Consider the following 19,240-nt stretch of genomic DNA (forward strand, 5'->3'; position numbering starts at 1 on the left):
GTTTCTGTGTACAAGAAAAATACATGTATATGAAATTTCGGAAGCCACACCATGACTGTGTTATATCCAAATTCATGTTATAAAGGAGAACGCTATAGCAGGCTCACACTGTACAAAGAATAACAACTATAGAATAATAATTATAGAATACAACTATAGAATAACAAATATAGAATAACAAGATTACTATAGAATAACAACTACAGAATAACAACTGTGGAATAGTTTATTGTGTCCCATATTACTTTCAAGAAAATAATTGCCATGGATAATGAAAAACATTCATGACATAACACACAAAGGTATGTGATAGTTTTCTTGGATTGTATTTTAACTTAACAAAATTTTCACAATAAAGACATGTTAAATTAAAAGTTTATCTTATGTCTGAGTTAACATGTTCACACTATACACATACAGGAGAAGAAGCTAAAACAAGATTTCAATATGATCACTATAGCATCAATATTCTATGTCTGCCTTGCATCATTTTCAATTAGGACCAAAAAGTCCTAAAAAGTGTTTTGGTGAAAATAATAACAAGATTTTTCAGCCATATTAAGGACCAAAAAGTCCTAAAAAGTCTTTTGGTGAAAACAATAAGAAGATTTCTCAGCCATATTTGGGAGCAAAAAGTCCTAAAAAGTCTTTTAGTGAAAACAGTAACAAGATTTTTCAGCCATATTTAGGAGCAGATCACATTCATTTTTTTGCATTCTGTAATAAAGAGACATCACAAGTCTTTTGATAGCAGATTTGTACCATTTGCATTCTGTAATAAAGAGACATCACAAGTCTTTTGATAGCAGATTGGTACCCTTTGCATTCTATAATAAAGAGACATCACAAGTCTTTTGATAGCAGATTGGTACCCTTTGCATTCTGTAATAAAGTGGGGTCCCGAGTGGCCAAGTGGTCTAAAGCGCTCTGTTACAGATCACTGCCATCTCACCTCTGTCTGTGTGGGTTCGAGTCTCGGATTTGGCTAATGTGGGTATGTGAGAAAGCTTGCCAGTAGCTTCTTGGGGGTCAGTGGTTTTTTCCAGGGTTTTCCCTGGTTCTTCCTCCACCATTAATACTGGCCGCCATGTATAGCCTATCGTGTGCTGAAAAATGGCGTTAAACCCTACAACAACAAAAACAACTGTAATAAAGAGACATCTCAAGTCTTTTGATAGCAGATTGCTACCATTTGCATTCTGTAATAAAGAGACATCACAAGTCTTTTGTGAAAACCCCATGTAGTTACATCCATCCATTCATTCAGAATGAGTAGTGACTTCATAGGTTGTCCCATACTGAAAATAGATCTGACCATCATCCAGGATGAGTAGTGATAAGATTTTCATTATGACTGACATGGCAGTCATACTGGATGTCAGAGGACATGTTTGATGGATGCTAGTTTCATTTAGAACCAAAATAACCTCTTTTCATTAAGAAACCTTGTGGATATGACTGCCCAGTCTGGAGAAATAGAGATAACAACATTTTCAAGAAGGATGCCATGGCAGAAACAATGGATGTCAGATTGCCACCATTTTTTTTTTTGGACCAACTAGACATCATCAGAAGTCTTTTAGTGAAAATCTATGCAGATATGACCATCTGTTCAGGAAGAAAACAAGAAACCTAAGAAATACTGTTGTTAGATAGGCATGAATAACGGGTCACATTTTTAATTAGGACCAGATGGACGTCACAAGTCTTTTAGCGAAAACTCCTTGTCACTGTATGTTCAAGAGGTGTGTGTGTGTGTGTGTGTATGTGTGTGATTTGGATTTTTAATTTAGCTTTAACAATATTTCAGTCATGATCAAAAGGAGTAAATTGCTGCCATGGTAGCCATATTGAATGTCTGAGAATCACTTTTCTTACATTCAAGACCAATAGACCTTGGGCTGGATATGTTTGTAAAGCTTCATTGCAATTTCCCAGTACTTTTGGAGAAGCAGCAATAACAATCTTATGCTAACAAATGCCAGACACTGGACTCTGGACAAAAGACCATCACAAAAGCTCTTATGGTCTATGACCAGTAGAGATACAATTAAACAAAGAATTCATTTTTGTTTGTTTGTATTTGGGGGGTATGTTGGACTAAAAGCACTTTTAACACCACATGCACTATATCAAGCTGAAGAATTGGTTAAATAGAAAATGTATCTGGCAATCTTACCCAATTTTCATAAACAGCTTTCCATGGACATTGAGAAAACTCAGAACAAATCTCTTGTTCAGCTGAAATGGATAATTAAAAAGTTTTGAGAAACAAAAATAAATTCAAAAATGGTTCTGAGGAACATGATATCTTGTCTGTGAATGCTTAACTCTTCCACCATTAAGGAACTACAAGAGAAAGACTACTATTAAACACTAAATATCTTTAATTATGTTTAATAATAAATGTAGGCAACATATTTTCACAGACTTATAAACAATTTTTGTGTGGATAAAGTAATGTAAGGGTTGGCATCATCAAAACACAGCCATGGAGTTATGTTATACATCTTCAACCTGGCAGAGCCTCACAAATGAAAAATATTTCTTACATAAAAACAATGATGCCCTTGGGATTTGCCAAACATCCATACTAGAATAAACATGCACAGTTGAAAATAACCTTTTGCCAGGGATCTCCTTGCCTCAGTGCCAATGCCAAAATGGATTCTATTTATCTAAACAATTACCTCTACTGCATCCAGCTTGCTGAGGTCTTCTTCTTCATTATCACCCACCTCATCTTCTTGGGTGGTGCCATCTGTATGGATCCAGATTTCCACACGGGGACCACTATGCTGGCGGTTCCCTTTTGACCGTTTTGCTTTCTGCTGCTGCTGCTTCAGCTTTTCCTCCAACCTCTTCTTCTCAACAGCCAAGACCTGAAGAGGAGCAAAATACACAGAGAAAACAAGTATTAAGTTTGTAAAAAGAAATGTGACACGGGTCTGAGCCTGAATAAAACTCCATAGACATTTGGTAAATCTCTTGCACTGCTACTGTTTCATACCTAACACTAATGCTAACTTTAACATAGTTCTAACCTTACCTAAAAGGTCGGTCACTGTGACCTACTTTTGACAGCAATTGTTATTCTCCAGATCAAAATATCAATCAAGTCTCAAAGTTTCCGGTGTATACATGCAACAATCAGAGGAACCAATTACAATCACAAAAGAATTTTCTTCAATAATATGAACCTAATTAGAATGGAAGGAGTACAGCCATTACCTCATAAATCGAGCCCTCTCAAAACTTAAAAAGATATTTGCCTTGTTTTTACCATAAGAAGTGCTAAAGGAACTCGTGTATGATAACTGCTTCATTGAGGTGGAAGACAAGGGATCAAACTTATGTGACTTTAGCCATGTAAAGAGCCATACGTTCCATTTTGGAAAGAAGGTGAATAAGCATTGCTTGGATATGTCAACACTGGACATAAAATTGGAAATATCCTTGTTGAGCCAATATCATCTCTTCCATGAATTCTGAATGTGTCTGAAAGCTTAAAAAAATCAGATAACCCAACAATATTGTCACATTCTATTTCCTTGTTGGCTGAAAACCACTGCTCAACTGTGGCTTAACCATGAGATTGTACTAACAGGAAATTAACACTCTGAATCAACTTTTCATACTTAAGATTCAACATATGATTTACACAGTCTATCCTTGTGAAAATCAAAAACCGGAAAAAATTACTAGAACAAATTACTGTGAAACTCTCAAAAACCTCACTGATTTGTTCAGCTCCATTTTCTGTGAATCTCTTGACTGCAATAAATATTTAAATCTCAAAGCACATCAATTATCTCCAAGCATTTGATTTAGTGACTACAGAATTTTAACCACAGAGCATATCAATACAATCTTCATCAAACTGTCCTTCAATGGCTTTGCATTGTGGTCTATAATCCATAACTTCTTTGTCAGTTGCATGAACATTTCTGAGCTTCTGTTCCACTGCCAGTGCCGGTTTTATTACAACCGACATTAATTTCCTTCTCATCTAAGTCTATGCTAGGCAAACCTTCAGCTGAAGCTACCCTATCTGTATTCCTCATTCTAATAAATTTCTTATCATGCATTTAATGACCGCATACAAACCAGATGCTAAAAATGGACTCCTGGCCTGTCTACTGAAATTTGGACAAGAAGGACTGTAATACTGATGTAACTGAACAAAGAGACTCAAATTTTGCACAAATGAGCATGCCTTTCACTACTGCACTAAACTGGCGGATCTGTAAGTAGGTTTTATTACTTCTTTTGAGTAAGTTTGGTTTCACACACTGTTCTACAGATCCCCATATCTGTGTAGGACTTGATGACATACAAGGACATTTTCTGAACATCAATGTCCAACAAATTTTAGAACCATCAGGAATGATCCTGAAACTTTCATGTAGTTATCCCTCCTACTCGGGGAATCTTAAAACAACACAAACTGTTTAATAATGAAGAAATGCCCCATTTTGAAACTACTCCACCTGATCTGAGAGCATTATACATGATATGCAGTAAACAGGATCCAATATTTATCAGTGAATGTCCAAAATCATGCTCTATTTGGCTTCTAGGTAACTACTGGTCCATCAACGCTAATTTGAATCATGTCACATGCTATAATGTGGTTCAAAGTTACTGTTTGGAAATTTCTGGCTACATCTTAAAAGTAGCATGTCCTGCAAGCTGTGATCCCAAGTATCTGGTAATTATCTTTTTTGTGTTCAATGTCCCAGTATCCAAGATGAATGTCTATTTGTTACTTCAGCACTTTTTGTAGGGATTCAAGGGTTGTCATCGCCGGGGGCGGTTGTGGGAGATAAGCACCCACTTCCCTTGGAAATCTCCCAATGACTTGCGTCTGATAGAGCCTCTGACAACCAAATCCAGCTCCAGGCCTTCATGAGTGGCAGAACCTGTTTAAATTGACTGGAGAAGGGATGACAGGCGAGCTTCTGGCACCTCAAAACCAGATGCTTCGGGCAGATGGGGCTCGTTAACCTTGGGTGGTCACCCATCTAGGAGAAGGTAAACTCTGATTTCAAACCTTCGCTGCCTTGTGACTATACCCTCTTAGGGAAAAGGCTAAGGGAGTAAACCCCAACAGAAAATCCGGAGTCAGAGTCCCTAAGGCGACTTGGCATTGATTTCAGTGTCATCTCAGCAACTCCTGCGACGCAGCTGGTGCCATGACGTATCGGTTTGTCCTTTATTTTGGATCCATCAGCTGCGTGGAGAGGGGGGATCAGCTGCATAGGCAACAGTTGATTCTCCATATCACCCTGCCCAGGCTTGCGCCCTGGAAAGGACACTCCAGCTTTGCTCCATAGTGATGACACAGCACGGGAAGCAGCAGTTTACCGGTTATAAGTCACCACTCCACTGGCATAGAGCCAGACGCCAGGGGTTGCTTCTAACGGTGGGAGAGACCAACATGTTTCACTGGACAGCTACCACCCACCTCAAACTGGGCAGCCCCCAGCCAATAAGGTGCTGTCCCGCCACAGTTCGCCTGCCTTGCTGGGTGCGTAAGGCTTAAGGTACGCGAGTACCTGACAAGTGAACTGCAACTAATGCACCAAGAAATAACAAAATAAAAATAAAAAAGAAGACTTCAGTGCTCAAGCTAGGTACCTGGAATGTCCGGACCATGCTGACTGGGCTTTCAGGTGATCTCCAGACAATCAGTGATGTTTGTAAGACTTCAGTCATCAATGACGAACTTGCAAGGCTCCAGGTCGACATCGCCTCACTAAAGGAAACAAGACTACCAGATTCTGGGTCCCTCAGAGAAAAGAACTACACATTCTTCTGGCAAGGAAAGAGCGCAGATGAAGCCAGAGAGTTTGGTGTTGGATTCGCTGTCAGGAACACTCTGCTGGGAATGATAGAACCCTGCCAACAAGGAAATGAAAGACTGCTGTCCCTCCACCTCCACACCACAAACGGGCCTGTCAACCTGACCAGTGTATACGCTCCCACACTAAGATCCGCCACAGATACCAAGGATGAGTTTTATGATGAGTTAAACTCGCTCATCGACAAAATTGATTTTGCTGAGCGACTTCAATGCTAGGGTGGGTGCCAATCATGACTCTTGGCCCTCCTGTCTTGGCAAGTTTGGCGTTGGGAAGATGAATGAGAATGGGCAGCGCCTTCTAGAGATGTGCTTGTACCACGAACTCAGCATCACCAATACATTCTTTCAGACAAAGCCACAGCACAAAGTGTCTTAGAGGCATCCCCGGTCTAAACACTGGCACCAGCTGGACTTGATCATTACAAGATGGTCAGCCATGAAGGGTGTGCTTCTTCTTACCCGTACCTTCCAAAGTGCTGACTGCGACACCGACCACTCACTGGTGTGCTGCAAAATGAAGCTTCAGCCAAAGAAGATCCACCACTCTAGGCAAGAGGGTCAACCACGCATTGATGTGAGCAAGACATCATATCCAGACAAGGCTGAGGAATTCACATATGCTCTTTTCAAGACGTTTGACTCAGAACCCCCCAACCGCAGTGCCAAAGAAAGATGGGATTACATCAGAGAGACTGTATACAGCACAGCCACATGGATCTTTGGTAAGAAGCAATCAAAGAACAATGACTGGTTTGAGGCTAACTCTGCCTCACTCATGCCAGCCATAGAAGAGCGTCGCAGTGCTCACCTGCAATACAAGCGATCCCCCTGTCAGAAGACACTACAGGCATACAGGTCTACCAGAAGCAAAGTGCAGAGATTAGCACGGCAGTGTGCCAATGAATACTGGCTTCAGCTCTGTCAGAGTATCCAGTCAGCAGCAGATATTGGAAACATCAGAGGCATGTACGATGGCATAAAGAAAGCAATGGGTCCCACGAAGAAACTGACAGCACCACTGAAGTCTGCCACAGGCGATACCATCCACAACAAGGGCAAGCAGATGGAGCATTGGGTGGAATACTACTCTGAACTGTACTCCAAAGAGAACCATGTGAACAATGATGCCCTCAACGCCATTGAAAACCTCCCTCCAATGGCCGAACTGGACGAGAAACCTACTGTAGACGAACTAAAGAAGGCCTTAGAGAAACTGTCCCTAGGTAAAGCCCCAGGGAAAGATGGCATCACAGCAGAACTCAAGTGTGGATGTAGCGTGCTTCTCACACACCTGCACAACCTCCTCTGCCAGTGCTGGGACGAGGGGGCAGTGCCTCAGGACATGAGAGATGCTAACATCATAACCCTGTACAAGAACAAGGGCGACAGAAGTGACTGCAACAACTACGGGGCATATCACTTCTCAGCATCGTGGGTAAAATTTTCGTACGCGTCATCCTGAACAGACTGCAGATGCTTGCTGACAGAGTTTACCCAGAGTCGCAGTGCGGGTTCCGCGCAGAGAGGTCCACAATCGACATGATCTTCTCTGTCAGGCAACTGCAGGAAAAATGCAGAGAACAACACAGACCCCTCTTCCTGGCCTTTATAGACCTCACCAAGGCATTCGATCTGGTCAGCAGAGACGGACTCTTCACAATCCTGGCGAAAATTGGTTGCCCTCCAAAGCTGCTAAGCATGATCCAGTCCTTCCACAATGACATGAAAGGCACAGTGCAGTATGATGGCTCAACATCCGACCCCTTTGACATCCGCAGTGGAGTTAAACAGGGCTGTGTCCTTGCCCCCACGCTCTTCGGCATCTTCTTCACAGTCCTGCTCAAGCACGCCTTTGGGACGTCCACAGAAGGGATTTACCTGCACACACGACCAGACGGCAGACTGTTCAACCTGGCACGACTGAAGGCAAAGAGCAAAGTGCGTGAAGTAACCATCAGGGACATGCTCTTCACAGACGATGCTGTTCTAGCCCCCCACACAGAAGCTGAGTTTCAGCGCCTGATGGCCCGCTTTGCTAAAGCATGTGATGAGTTTGGGTTAACCATAAGCCTAAAGAAAACAAATGTGATGGTTCAGGACGTGGACCCCCCAAGCATCATCATCAACAACTACGAACTTGAGGTGGTGAGTCAGTTCATTTATCTCGGCTCTACCATCACCAACAACCTCTCGCTCAATGCTGAGCTCAACAAGCAGATCGGAAAGGCATCAACAACTCTCTCCAGGTTGTCGCAGAGAGTATGGAACAACAGCATGCTGACCATGAACACTAAGATCACCATGTACCGTGCATGCGTGCTAAGCACTCTCATGTATGCCAGTGAAACCTGGACTCTGTACGCCTCACAAAAGAGAAGACTGAGCGCCTTTCACATGCGATGCCTCCGACGCATACTCGGGATCACCTGGAGCGATTGAGTAACAAACAACGAGGTGCTCAAGCGTGCCAAGATTCCCAGCATGATGACACTCCTCTGCCAACGCTGCATCAGATGGATGGGCCATGTACGTCGGATGGATGACGGACAGATCCCCAAAGACATTCTTTATTCGGAACTTGCCTCTGGCAAAAGGTCGATCGGACGGCCACATCTCTGCTTCAAGGATGTTTGTAAGCACGACATGAAAGCCCTTGATATTGATGTCAACACCTGGGAAGAGCTCGCTCTAGACAGATCAAGCTGGCGACATTCTCTGATCACTGGTCTGAAAGCCAGAGAGGACAAGCAATGCTTGCTAGCTGATGAAAGACGATCGCAGAGGAAGAAGAAGCAGCTTCAACCAACACTTGACACAACCTTCAAGTGCAGCAAGTGCAGCAGGGACTGTCACTCCTGCATTGGACTACTTAGCTACAGCAGACGCTGCACAACCACCAACCGGGACATCTCTCATGGGCGCAGTTCCATCGTCTCTCGAGACTAACGGATGCCAACACACTCCAGCACTTTTTGTAAAGAGATTCATCAATAAGAACCAGAAATGGACCCTTTTGTTTAGACAGAAGTAAAGTTTTAAATTGTACTTCATACAAAAGATAACTTATGTAGCATGTCTTCCTTTGTCCAAATGTAAATGTTGTGACTAAGCAGCTGTCTGAAAAAATGGCACAGAAAAGCATACCAATATTTTCATTGGATTTATAGGAAAAATGTGTGGCAATGCCATGTAAAGTCCATAGAAGTTCCGATTACAGAACATTCCTAGACAATAAATGTGATTTCATTTGTTTTAAATTTAGCCATGGTGCAGACATTGTAGCTGATGGATTTGGGATAACTGACATGTTTTGCTTGAGAAACATATCTGAAGAAATTAAACTTTAGTGTTGACAAATATGAAAACAAAAAAACATTGTCAGGAAAATGCTCTTTATGTCACATCTATACTTGGCAGAAGAGACAATAACATCGAAAACAATCCTAATGGGTCCTATACTTTCTTCCCAGTCTCATCAAAAAGTGACAATAACATTGAAAAGAATCCTAATGGGTCCTATAATTGCTTCCCAGCCTCATCCAAAAGTGACAATAACATTGAAAACAATCCTAATGGGTCCCATACCTTCTTCCCAACCTCATCCAAAAGTGACAATAACATTGAAAACAATCCTAATGGGTCCCATACCTTCTTCCCAACCTCATCCAAAAGTGACAATAACATTGAAAACAATCCTAATGGGTCCAATACCTTCTTCCCAGCCTCATCAAAAAGTGACAATAACATTCAAAACAATCCTAATGGGTCCTATACTTTCTTCCCGGCCTCATCAAAAAGTGACAATAACATTCAAAACAATCCTAATGGGTCTTATACCTTCTTCCCAGCCTCATCAAAAAGTGACAATAACATTGAAAACAATCCTAATGGGTCCAATACCTTCTTCCCAGCCTCATCAAAAAGTGACAATAACATTGAAAACAATCCTAATGGGTCCTATACTTTCTTCCCGGCCTCATCAAAAAGTGACAATAACATTGAAAACAATCCTAATGGGTCTTATACCTTCTTCCCAGCCTCATCCAAAAGTGACAATAACATTGAAAACAATCCTAATGGGTCTTATACTTTCTTCCCGGCCTCATCAAAAAGTGACAATAACATTCAAAACAATCCTAATGGGTCTTATACCTTCTTCCCAGCCTCATCCAAAAGTGACAATAACATTGAAAACAATCCTAATGGGTCCAATGCCTTCTTCCCAGCCTCATCCAAAAGTGACAATAACATTGAAAACAATCCTAATGGGTCTTATACCTTCTTCCCAGCCTCATCAAAAAGTGACAATAACATTGAAAACAATCCTAATGGGTCTTATACCTTCTTCCCAGCCTCATCCAAAAGTGACAATAACATTGAAAACAATCCTAATGGGTCCAATACCTTCTTCCCAGCCTCATCCAAAAGTGACAATAACATTGAAAACAATCCTAATGGGTCTTATACCTTCTTCCCAGCCTCATCAAAAAGTGACAATAACATTGAAAACAATCCTAATGGGTCCAATGCCTTCTTCCCAGCCTCATCCAAAAGTGACAATAACGCTGAAAACAATCCTAATGGGTCTTATACTTTCTTCCCGGCCTCATCAAAAAGTGACAATAACATTGAAAACAATCCTAATGGGTCTTATACCTTCTTCCCAGCCTCATCCAAAAGTGACAATAACATTGAAAACAATCCTAATGGGTCTTATACTTTCTTCCCGGCCTCATCAAAAAGTGACAATAACATTCAAAACAATCCTAATGGGTCTTATACTGTCTTCCCAGCCTCATCCAAAAGTGACAATAACATTGAAAACAATCCTAATGGGTCTTATACTTTCTTCCCGGCCTCATCAAAAAGTGACAATAACATTGAAAACAATCCTAATGGGTCTTATACCTTCTTCCCAGCCTCATCAAAAAGTGACAATAACATTCAAAACAATCCTAATGGGTCTTATACCTTCTTCCCAGCCTCATCAAAAAGTGACAATAACATTGAAAACAATCCTAATGGGTCCAATACCTTCTTCCCAGCCTCATCAAAAAGTGACAATAACATTGAAAACAATCCTAATGGGTCCAATACCTTCTTCCCAGCCTCATCAAAAAGTGACAATAACATTGAAAACAATCCTAATGGGTCCAATACCTTCTTCCCAGCCTCATCAAAAAGTGACAATAACATTGAAAACAATCCTAATGGGTCTTATACCTTCTTCCCAGCCTCATCAAAAAGTGACAATAACATTCAAAACAATCCTAATGGGTCTTATACTTTCTTCCCGGCCTCATCAAAAAGTGACAATAACATTGAAAACAATCCTAATGGGTCTTATACCTTCTTCCCAGCCTCATCCAAAAGTGACAATAACATTGAAAACAATCCTAATGGGTCTTATACTTTCTTCCCGGCCTCATCAAAAAGTGACAATAACATTGAAAACAATCCTAATGGGTCTTATACTTTCTTCCCAGCCTCATCCAAAAGTGACAATAACATTGAAAACAATCCTAATGGGTCTTATACTTTCTTCCCGGCCTCATCAAAAAGTGACAATAACATTGAAAACAATCCTAATGGGTCCTATACTTTCTTCCCAGTCTCATCAAAAAGTGACAATAACATTGAAAACAATCCTAATGGGTCTTATACCTTCTTCCCAGCCTCATCAAAAAGTGACAATAACATTGAAAACAATCCTAATGGGTCTTATACCTTCTTCCCAGCCTCATCAAAAAGTGACAATAACATTGAAAACAATCCTAATGGGTCCTATACCTTCTTGCTGGCCTCATCAAAAAGTGACAATAACATTTAAAACAGTCCTAATGGGTCCTATACCTTCTTCCCGGCCTCATCAAAAAGTGACATCAGGCTCTCCCTGGCTGTAAGGAAAGGATTGCTGGCTGCCAAACTTCTCATGTAGTAATATACTGCATCCAGTTTACGTCGCTGAAATTCAAACCAGGAAACAAAACAAGTGTATACACTGGTATATCGAAGGAAAAACTGACATAATATCTACTGTATATACTCACATACATATGAAGAAAAATGCCAAACAAAAAAGACCCTGATCTGCCGTAGTATAATGCACCAGCAGATCAGGATCTATGTTATCTGTTCTACTCTTTACGTATAATAAACTGCATGGACCCAGATCTGCTAGCACATTATGTGCAGTTTGCAGTTGGACTCATAAGCAAGAATATATGGTATACCAAAATGTTCCTAATTTGTTGAATTTCTAATTTATTACAGGTATGAGCTTATTTGTATGCATTCCAATTTATGCAAATAAACTGCACTTGTTTTTTTAACATGATCAGGAATATCTCACATTCATCTGCCTATCTTTGAACACCTAGTTTCATTCATTTTTACAGCAAGTATCTATCAATCAATCACATCTGCATTTGTGTAAACACTGATAAAGCGATACAGAAACACTCACCCCAAAAATCTAAAACAAGACTAAACTTTTAATTTTTTAAATTTTCAGACTGACAGGCATTATTTGGGAACTTCATAATTTACTTCTTTATGTACTGGAAATTTATTTCTGAAGGAAAGAATAAAGTACTAAAAAGAAAAGTACTACCAAACTTTATATGTGTGACAAACCTTGTACAAGAGGATAATCCTTCTGTTTTAGTATCTCAAATCTAGCAAAACCGGATCTGACAAGTGTCGTTCCTTTAAATATACACACCTGTGCAGTAATGCCATGATGCTCAGTTATCAGTATGATCCAAGGAACATAACATTTGCATGGTATATACAGTCAAGTTCTTCAATGATCTTGACAATACTAATAGCATTCAATGTAAATATGCGACAAAGTGATTAACAATAATGTGTCAAGCACCAGTTTTATTGAACTCCTTTTACCAGATTGTAAGTAACACTAGTTACACTTGTTTCTGTTTAATTACATTTTACCTTATTTCCATTTTACTACAGAATTTTGATTACATTAGATATCCTTAAAGTAAAGGTAAAAAATCAGCTGACCAGCATAAACTCTTTAGAGGTATGTTACCATCACTATAAAACATTAATAAAATCAAATATCCAACTAACAGGAATAATCCAGTCTGAAAACTTAGGTTTTGAAGGACAAGACAGTATTGAGTGGGCAGCAGTGATTCCTTTTAAGTACCATGTCCAGTATGAAAGTAGAATTCTACAATTTTACTTAGAATTTTGATTTTGTAATCACATGAACTGCTGTCACATTTTATGAATGTGATCAGACTTTATTATGAATACAGCTGTGACAGCATGATGCTATTATGCTCTCTTGGATTTAGGTACTTGTTTATCATGCTCCTGGATTTAGGTACTTGTATTTAGGTAGTTGTTTGTATTTGTTTATCATGCTCCTGGATTTAGGTAGTTGTTTGTATTTGTTTATCGTGCTCTTGGATTTTAGGTACTTGTTTGTACTTGTTTATCATGCTCTTGGATTTAGGTACTTGATTGTACTTGTTTATCATGCTCTTGGATTTAGGTAGTTGTTTTGTATTTGTTTATCATGCTCTTGGATTTAGGTAGTTGTTTGTATTTGTTTATCATACTCTTGGATGTAGGTACTTGTTTATCATGCTCCTGGATTTAGGTACTTGTTTGTATTTGTTTATCATGCTCCTGGATTTAGGTACTTGTTTGTATTTGTTTATCATGCTCTTGGATTTAGGTACTTGTTTGTACTTGTTTATCATGCTCTTGGATTTAGGTACTTGTGTGTACTTGTTTATCATGCTCTTGGATTTAGGTACTTTGTATTTGTTTATCATGCTCCTGGATTTAGTTACTTGTTTGTATTTGTTTATCATGCTCCTGGATTTAGGTACTTGTTTGTATTTGTTTATCATGCTCTTGAATTTAGGTACTTGTTTGTACTTGTTTATCATGCTCTTGGATTTAGGTACTTGTCTGTATTTGTTTATCATGCTCCTGGATTTAGGTACTTGTTTGTATTTGTTTATCATGCTCTTGGATTTAGGTACTTAATTGTATTTATTAAAAAAACATTCAATAGGAACGTGAAAGTTTATTTAAAAATGGCTATTTTTGTTGGTTACATACAGAAAAAGGAGTCACTGAAAAGCATAATGATCTGAAGTGAAATCTCCCAACAATCTTGTGCAAATTCTTGATTTGACCCCTTTGGTGTTACAAGTATGGGACCTCAAAATAAGAAAATGGTCCTTACGATTTCTGATTACTTCCCCATATGGAATACAGCCAAGCATTCTATGAAATGTATTTTTCTGACTTTTACTCAGCTTTATGTTTTATGATCACCAAACCCTCATCCCACCATCTCCATCATCCTCATGTCACCTTCAAGGCATGCACTATATACTATTATTGTGGATTTCTAAATATTTATTAACATTCTGTTTCTATGTTTTAGTTTAACTGAGCTGTGAGATCATAAGTGTTCTACTGAATGTAACATGCAATGATGTTAATAATAATATTGATAGTATCTGAAATATTTTCATATTAACTGTTGATTGTCACAACTTTTAAATATGTCCAACTGAAACACTATAATCTGCATCAATGTTTATTATGGAAAATAGGTGGAGATTACATATACATTCATGCATTCCCCACTATATCTGATCTGCAAAGACTTTAACTAAAAACTGAAACATTTTTGTCACTGCTGTCACTGCTGAAGAAGTGCTATATATGTCTTCAATGCTAATGCTGGTGAGGTAATTAATGACATACAGATACAGAAAGTAGGTTGAATACAATTTCCAACTAATTTTCAACAAGCACAGGGACAAAGATGTCTTTTTATAGTTTTAGCTGTTTGTTCAATTCGCATATTTTTTAGGCTTACAGTATAGAGTGCCAGGATAGCAAGCTGGTTGTAAGGTCGGCCATTCTTCGGGGCAATCTGTTGAGCTTTTGTATACCAACTGTAGAAAAAAAGAAAATGATTGTTTCTAAGCCATTACACTTCAAAATCATCCACTTTAATTCTTCATCATATGTGAAAAGTCATAACAATGCCTGACAGCTATGTTGTGACAGGTAATGCAGCTAATGTTATGTGATGCTACTACATACAAAATTTATTTTAAATATTAATAGGTGTAATATGCTAAAATGGTATGGAAGTGTTATTAAAAACACATTCAATTTTTTCCCTGCATGATTTCATATGTAAGACCCTGATCAGCTGTTCTGTTACAAATGGAGCATGGTTCAGAAAACTAAACTAAGATAACCAATAAAAGATTTTTCTGACTAATAAAATATGTATACCAATAAAATAAGTGTACCAATAAATGAGTTGATTAATTAAATCATTGAATTAATTTGTGGAAAAAGTGGGTTAATTGTGCCTAAATATGTATGTGTTCCAAACTGTAGTTGCTTCTGAATAAGAAGTTGCCACTAACATGGTTATCGTCTTCAAGAACAAAATGAATTAACTTTGAAAAATATACACTGAATTGCTCCTGTGCATTTTAGAAAATCGTTTATCACTGAATAATACTTGGACCTTAATAACATGAGAAAAATAAGTAATCAATCAAAATCAAAACTGACTTTTTGTGACCAATGTGCACAAATTATGAAATGCGTATGTTATTTACTTGTCATAAACCAAGAATGCATCTGTATATAGCAGCTTGCAAAGGTCTACCTGCTCAAAATCAAACATAAGATACTGTTCCTTACATTTCTCATTTACCCAACTGAATGAAACATGACTAAACAGTGCGGCAATGTGCAGAGGTAAAACAAAATTTAATTTAGTACCACAATATTTAAACATCATTTTATATGTTAAATGGGCATTTTTTTATAATTAATTTACCAAATATGATGTGGATTTTTGTTGTAACTTAAATGCTCTTTTCTCCAAACTTTTGTTTATTGTCTTATAATTAATAAAATTGTATGGACTGTTTGAAAAAACTGTTTTAAAAAGTAGCTGCATCTTGAAAAAGTTATCAATATTTTTCAGTCACATTACAAAAAGGATGTCATCTACGTAAATAATATCTACATATAATATTAGGTATGCCATTCAACAACTCTACAAAATGTAAGGTTTGACTCCAAATTACATTTTACCAACCTCCGAGACTTCCCATAGTTAACCTTTCCAGAGTCATTCATCTGTTCTCTGTATCTTGCAATATCACCCAGGCAGATCATACTTCTCTGTGCACTCAGCAAGGCCAATTTCACTGCCCGATTAATATTTTCAGGCGGAATACTATTTGTGTCCAGGAATGCATCAAGACTGAAGTCATAAGTCTTTTGCAATTTCTTCAGTAACATCTCATAAAAAGCTGTACCCTGAAAAATGACAGCAAACATTTTTAAGTCATTCAAATCACAAATCATGATAAAGGGTGTTGAAACTGTACTATATTCTTAGTCTTCCTGTTATGTCTGCATATATTAATGTATAGTGGGTCATTTTCACAGTGGAGATATTTTTGTGATCCAGTGGTCTCAGACTGAGATCAGAAATTGAATTCTGTCAAAATATCTTATCCACATAAATTAATATGGTCGGAATTTCATGATTTTTGTAATGAAATATGACAAGGTAGCTCAGATGGCAGATCATCAGACTTGTAATCCAATAGTTGCAGGTTGGATACCTGTCCAGGTCAGCCAGGTTAATTGCCTCGGCATGTCCTTGGAAAGGGCACTCAGCTCATTACATAACCAATAATATGTTCAAAGTTCCATTGAAACCAATAAAGCAAACTAAATACTTTTTCCTTCTCTGGGCAATCTTTGGTACTGGCATACAGTATTAAAAGAATGATAAATAAAAATGGCTTCATAATCATTAGTAGAATTCACTATTTATTATCAGTGATACAGTGACTAAAGAATTCAATGGACCACAACCATTCCAATGCTATAGAGAAATTAAAAATAGTTTACGCATGACATCTTGCTTGGCAATTGTATGTAGGCAAGCATACAAGAAAAGAGCAGTCAACAGACAACAACACAGATAAATTTAATACCATTATACTATAATAGTTCTAGAATTGAACATAAATTACTTAGTTGCCAAAAGGAATGTGAAATTAAGTAACCCTGCTGAAAATCTCCATGACATGCCAAATGGCAAAACAACTGAAACTTTACTAGCCATTGGACCAATGAAATTATGAAAAGTATCAGAATGACAGGACATTTACTAGCCTTGCACAAGCTGACTACCACTAATTACAATGCCTGATATTAGTAATTATTTTTCTTCTAAAGAAACAGACTGCCATGGCAGGGTAAGCATAATCCAATTTAATTTGTTCTTCCTAATCTCACACACTGAATGTTAGTAACCAGTTTTGAATGTTCTTAGGTCAAGATATAGTCAGTGTATGCTGAAAAGACAATTTTGTACATGCTGCTGAATGTTCTCACTAAAATAAAATCTCACCAAAAGCTACAACCAATATTTAGAGAAAATCACAACATTTTACATCTACCTTTTGATCCATCCCAGATACACCAGGAATGGAGCTAAACACAACACGCCCATACAGTTTGTTACCACACAATAAATACTTTGATCAATTGGTCTGTAACAATACAGAGTAACAGACATGTATGGCAAAACAGACAGCTCAAATTGCAGTATACCAAATGTGTTTTAAAAGGGATCTGAACAGAACAATTAAGACTAATTATCTTAATTGATGAGGACTTCAGATGACCTGACAGGTGATTTAAAATGTTACAATAGGATAGTAGGCATTTAGTTCTAGTAAAGTGATAATTTTACAAATAAACAAATTCAAATAATTGCAGTTATACAGTATTTACTTTGAAAAACAATCTGAGTAATCTTCAAGTGAAATGTGTAACAAACTGCAAATAAATAAGTCACAAAGCAAAATTTAAAGAGATGGTTCTGAAATGTGATCCTATCAACAGATAGTCAGTCTGAAATTAATTAAACTTGTATATAAAAATAATAATAATTCCATTGTTAAAGAAGAACATACTGTGAAAGATTAGGTCAACTCTAGCAGCAGAGGAGGTGAACAGACCACTAAAGGGAGTGGTCACTCTTGTGTTTGGACCAAAAAAAAATAGTGACCCTTCATAGAGGTCAATACCACGTCTACGATTATTGTTTGTCCCAAACAGAATTGTAGACGCCCCCTCTCTGCTGCTATTCATGTTGTAAAAGAAATTTTAAGTCTGATGAATATTTTTCTCATCATCTGAATCATGGGAATCTTCGGAATCTTCGGAATCTTCGGAATCTTTTGTTCTATGTTTCAAGTAATATTCAAGTTCTGATGGTGGTTTTTCTATTTTTGGATTTATGTTCTTTCTGTGTTTATAATATATCATCAAACTTCTGTATCGATCTCCACCGTAATTTTTGCAAATCTGATATAATCCTCTAACGCCGTTGTTACATCCAACACAACTTCGTGGACCAGCATGAGGATTTTTCTTTATAAGATAATTATGTTTCTTGCAATATTCTCCACGACATTTTTTATCACATTTGTTAGTGGTTCCTTGACGCAGCCACGCACAGTTGTTCATTATATGAATGATATCTTTTTAATTAAATTTACCCAAATATTTTATCAAGACCCACACGATATCTTGTTCTTGGATCATGTAAATTTATTGTTATAAATCCATGCGGAGTAGCTTGCGCTCGTGAGAAGAAATTTTTGAATTTAATTATATCCATGTCACCACCACACCAAGTTTGATGAATATTTCTAAGTGTGTGTGTTTCTACGCCATTAAACACAACTAAAATGTTGCAGTTGTCTCTAATCACCTTCGGAATTTGTGTGTATCGTTGAGTAACATAGATCACGTCTGTATTTTTATGTCTACCTCGGGAAAATATTCTGGCTGGATTTGATTGTTTATCTAGCATCACATCGTCGTATACAACTAAATTATTAATAAATCCGTTTATGGAATCTACGGATGGTGCTTCATCAATATCGGTTATAAACTCTATAACATCATTACCCTCATCCAGTAATCGCACGTTTTCATTGAAATCTTTAAGTACATCATAACATCGTTGATCATCAGCGGATGGTGCTACTAAATATAATTTATCCCATTTCAACCATCTCATTATCAGATTAAGTAATAACTGTGTCTTACCCGATCCAGATGGTCCTATGATAATCATTCTGATGGAATTTGGTAACGCAGGGTGGTGTTTAACTGGCTCTCGTTTTCTTGTCGCTGAGAAATCAATTATATCCATATATTTTATAACATGAATTTATATTGCTTATGTTGTAGAGTTAAAACTCCAACTGTTGATTTAGCTACGGTTACAACAAAAAATAAAAAAATAGCGTA

At 37.9% G+C, this 19,240-nt stretch overlaps 1 protein-coding gene across 1 annotated transcript in view; it reads right to left on the minus strand.

The window, feature by feature from the left end:
• Window positions 1-19,240, minus strand: part of LOC149777187 (telomerase-binding protein EST1A-like) — a 134,248-nt gene that overhangs the window by 32,376 nt on the left and 82,632 nt on the right. Inside the window, exons 6-10 of the mRNA XM_089942555.1 lie at window positions 15,993-16,216; window positions 14,742-14,820; window positions 11,720-11,830; window positions 2,691-2,882; window positions 2,180-2,241 (exon numbers count right to left, since the gene is read on the minus strand). Of these exons, the coding sequence (XP_089798681.1) occupies window positions 2,180-2,241; window positions 2,691-2,882; window positions 11,720-11,830; window positions 14,742-14,820; window positions 15,993-16,216 (668 nt within the window). The remainder of the gene's footprint in view (window positions 1-2,179; window positions 2,242-2,690; window positions 2,883-11,719; window positions 11,831-14,741; window positions 14,821-15,992; window positions 16,217-19,240) is intronic.

This window comes from Sinohyriopsis cumingii, chromosome 18 (assembly GCF_028554795.1).
Source record: "Sinohyriopsis cumingii isolate HCF-2022 chromosome 18, ASM2855479v2, whole genome shotgun sequence".
NCBI lineage: Eukaryota > Metazoa > Mollusca > Bivalvia > Unionida > Unionidae > Sinohyriopsis > Sinohyriopsis cumingii.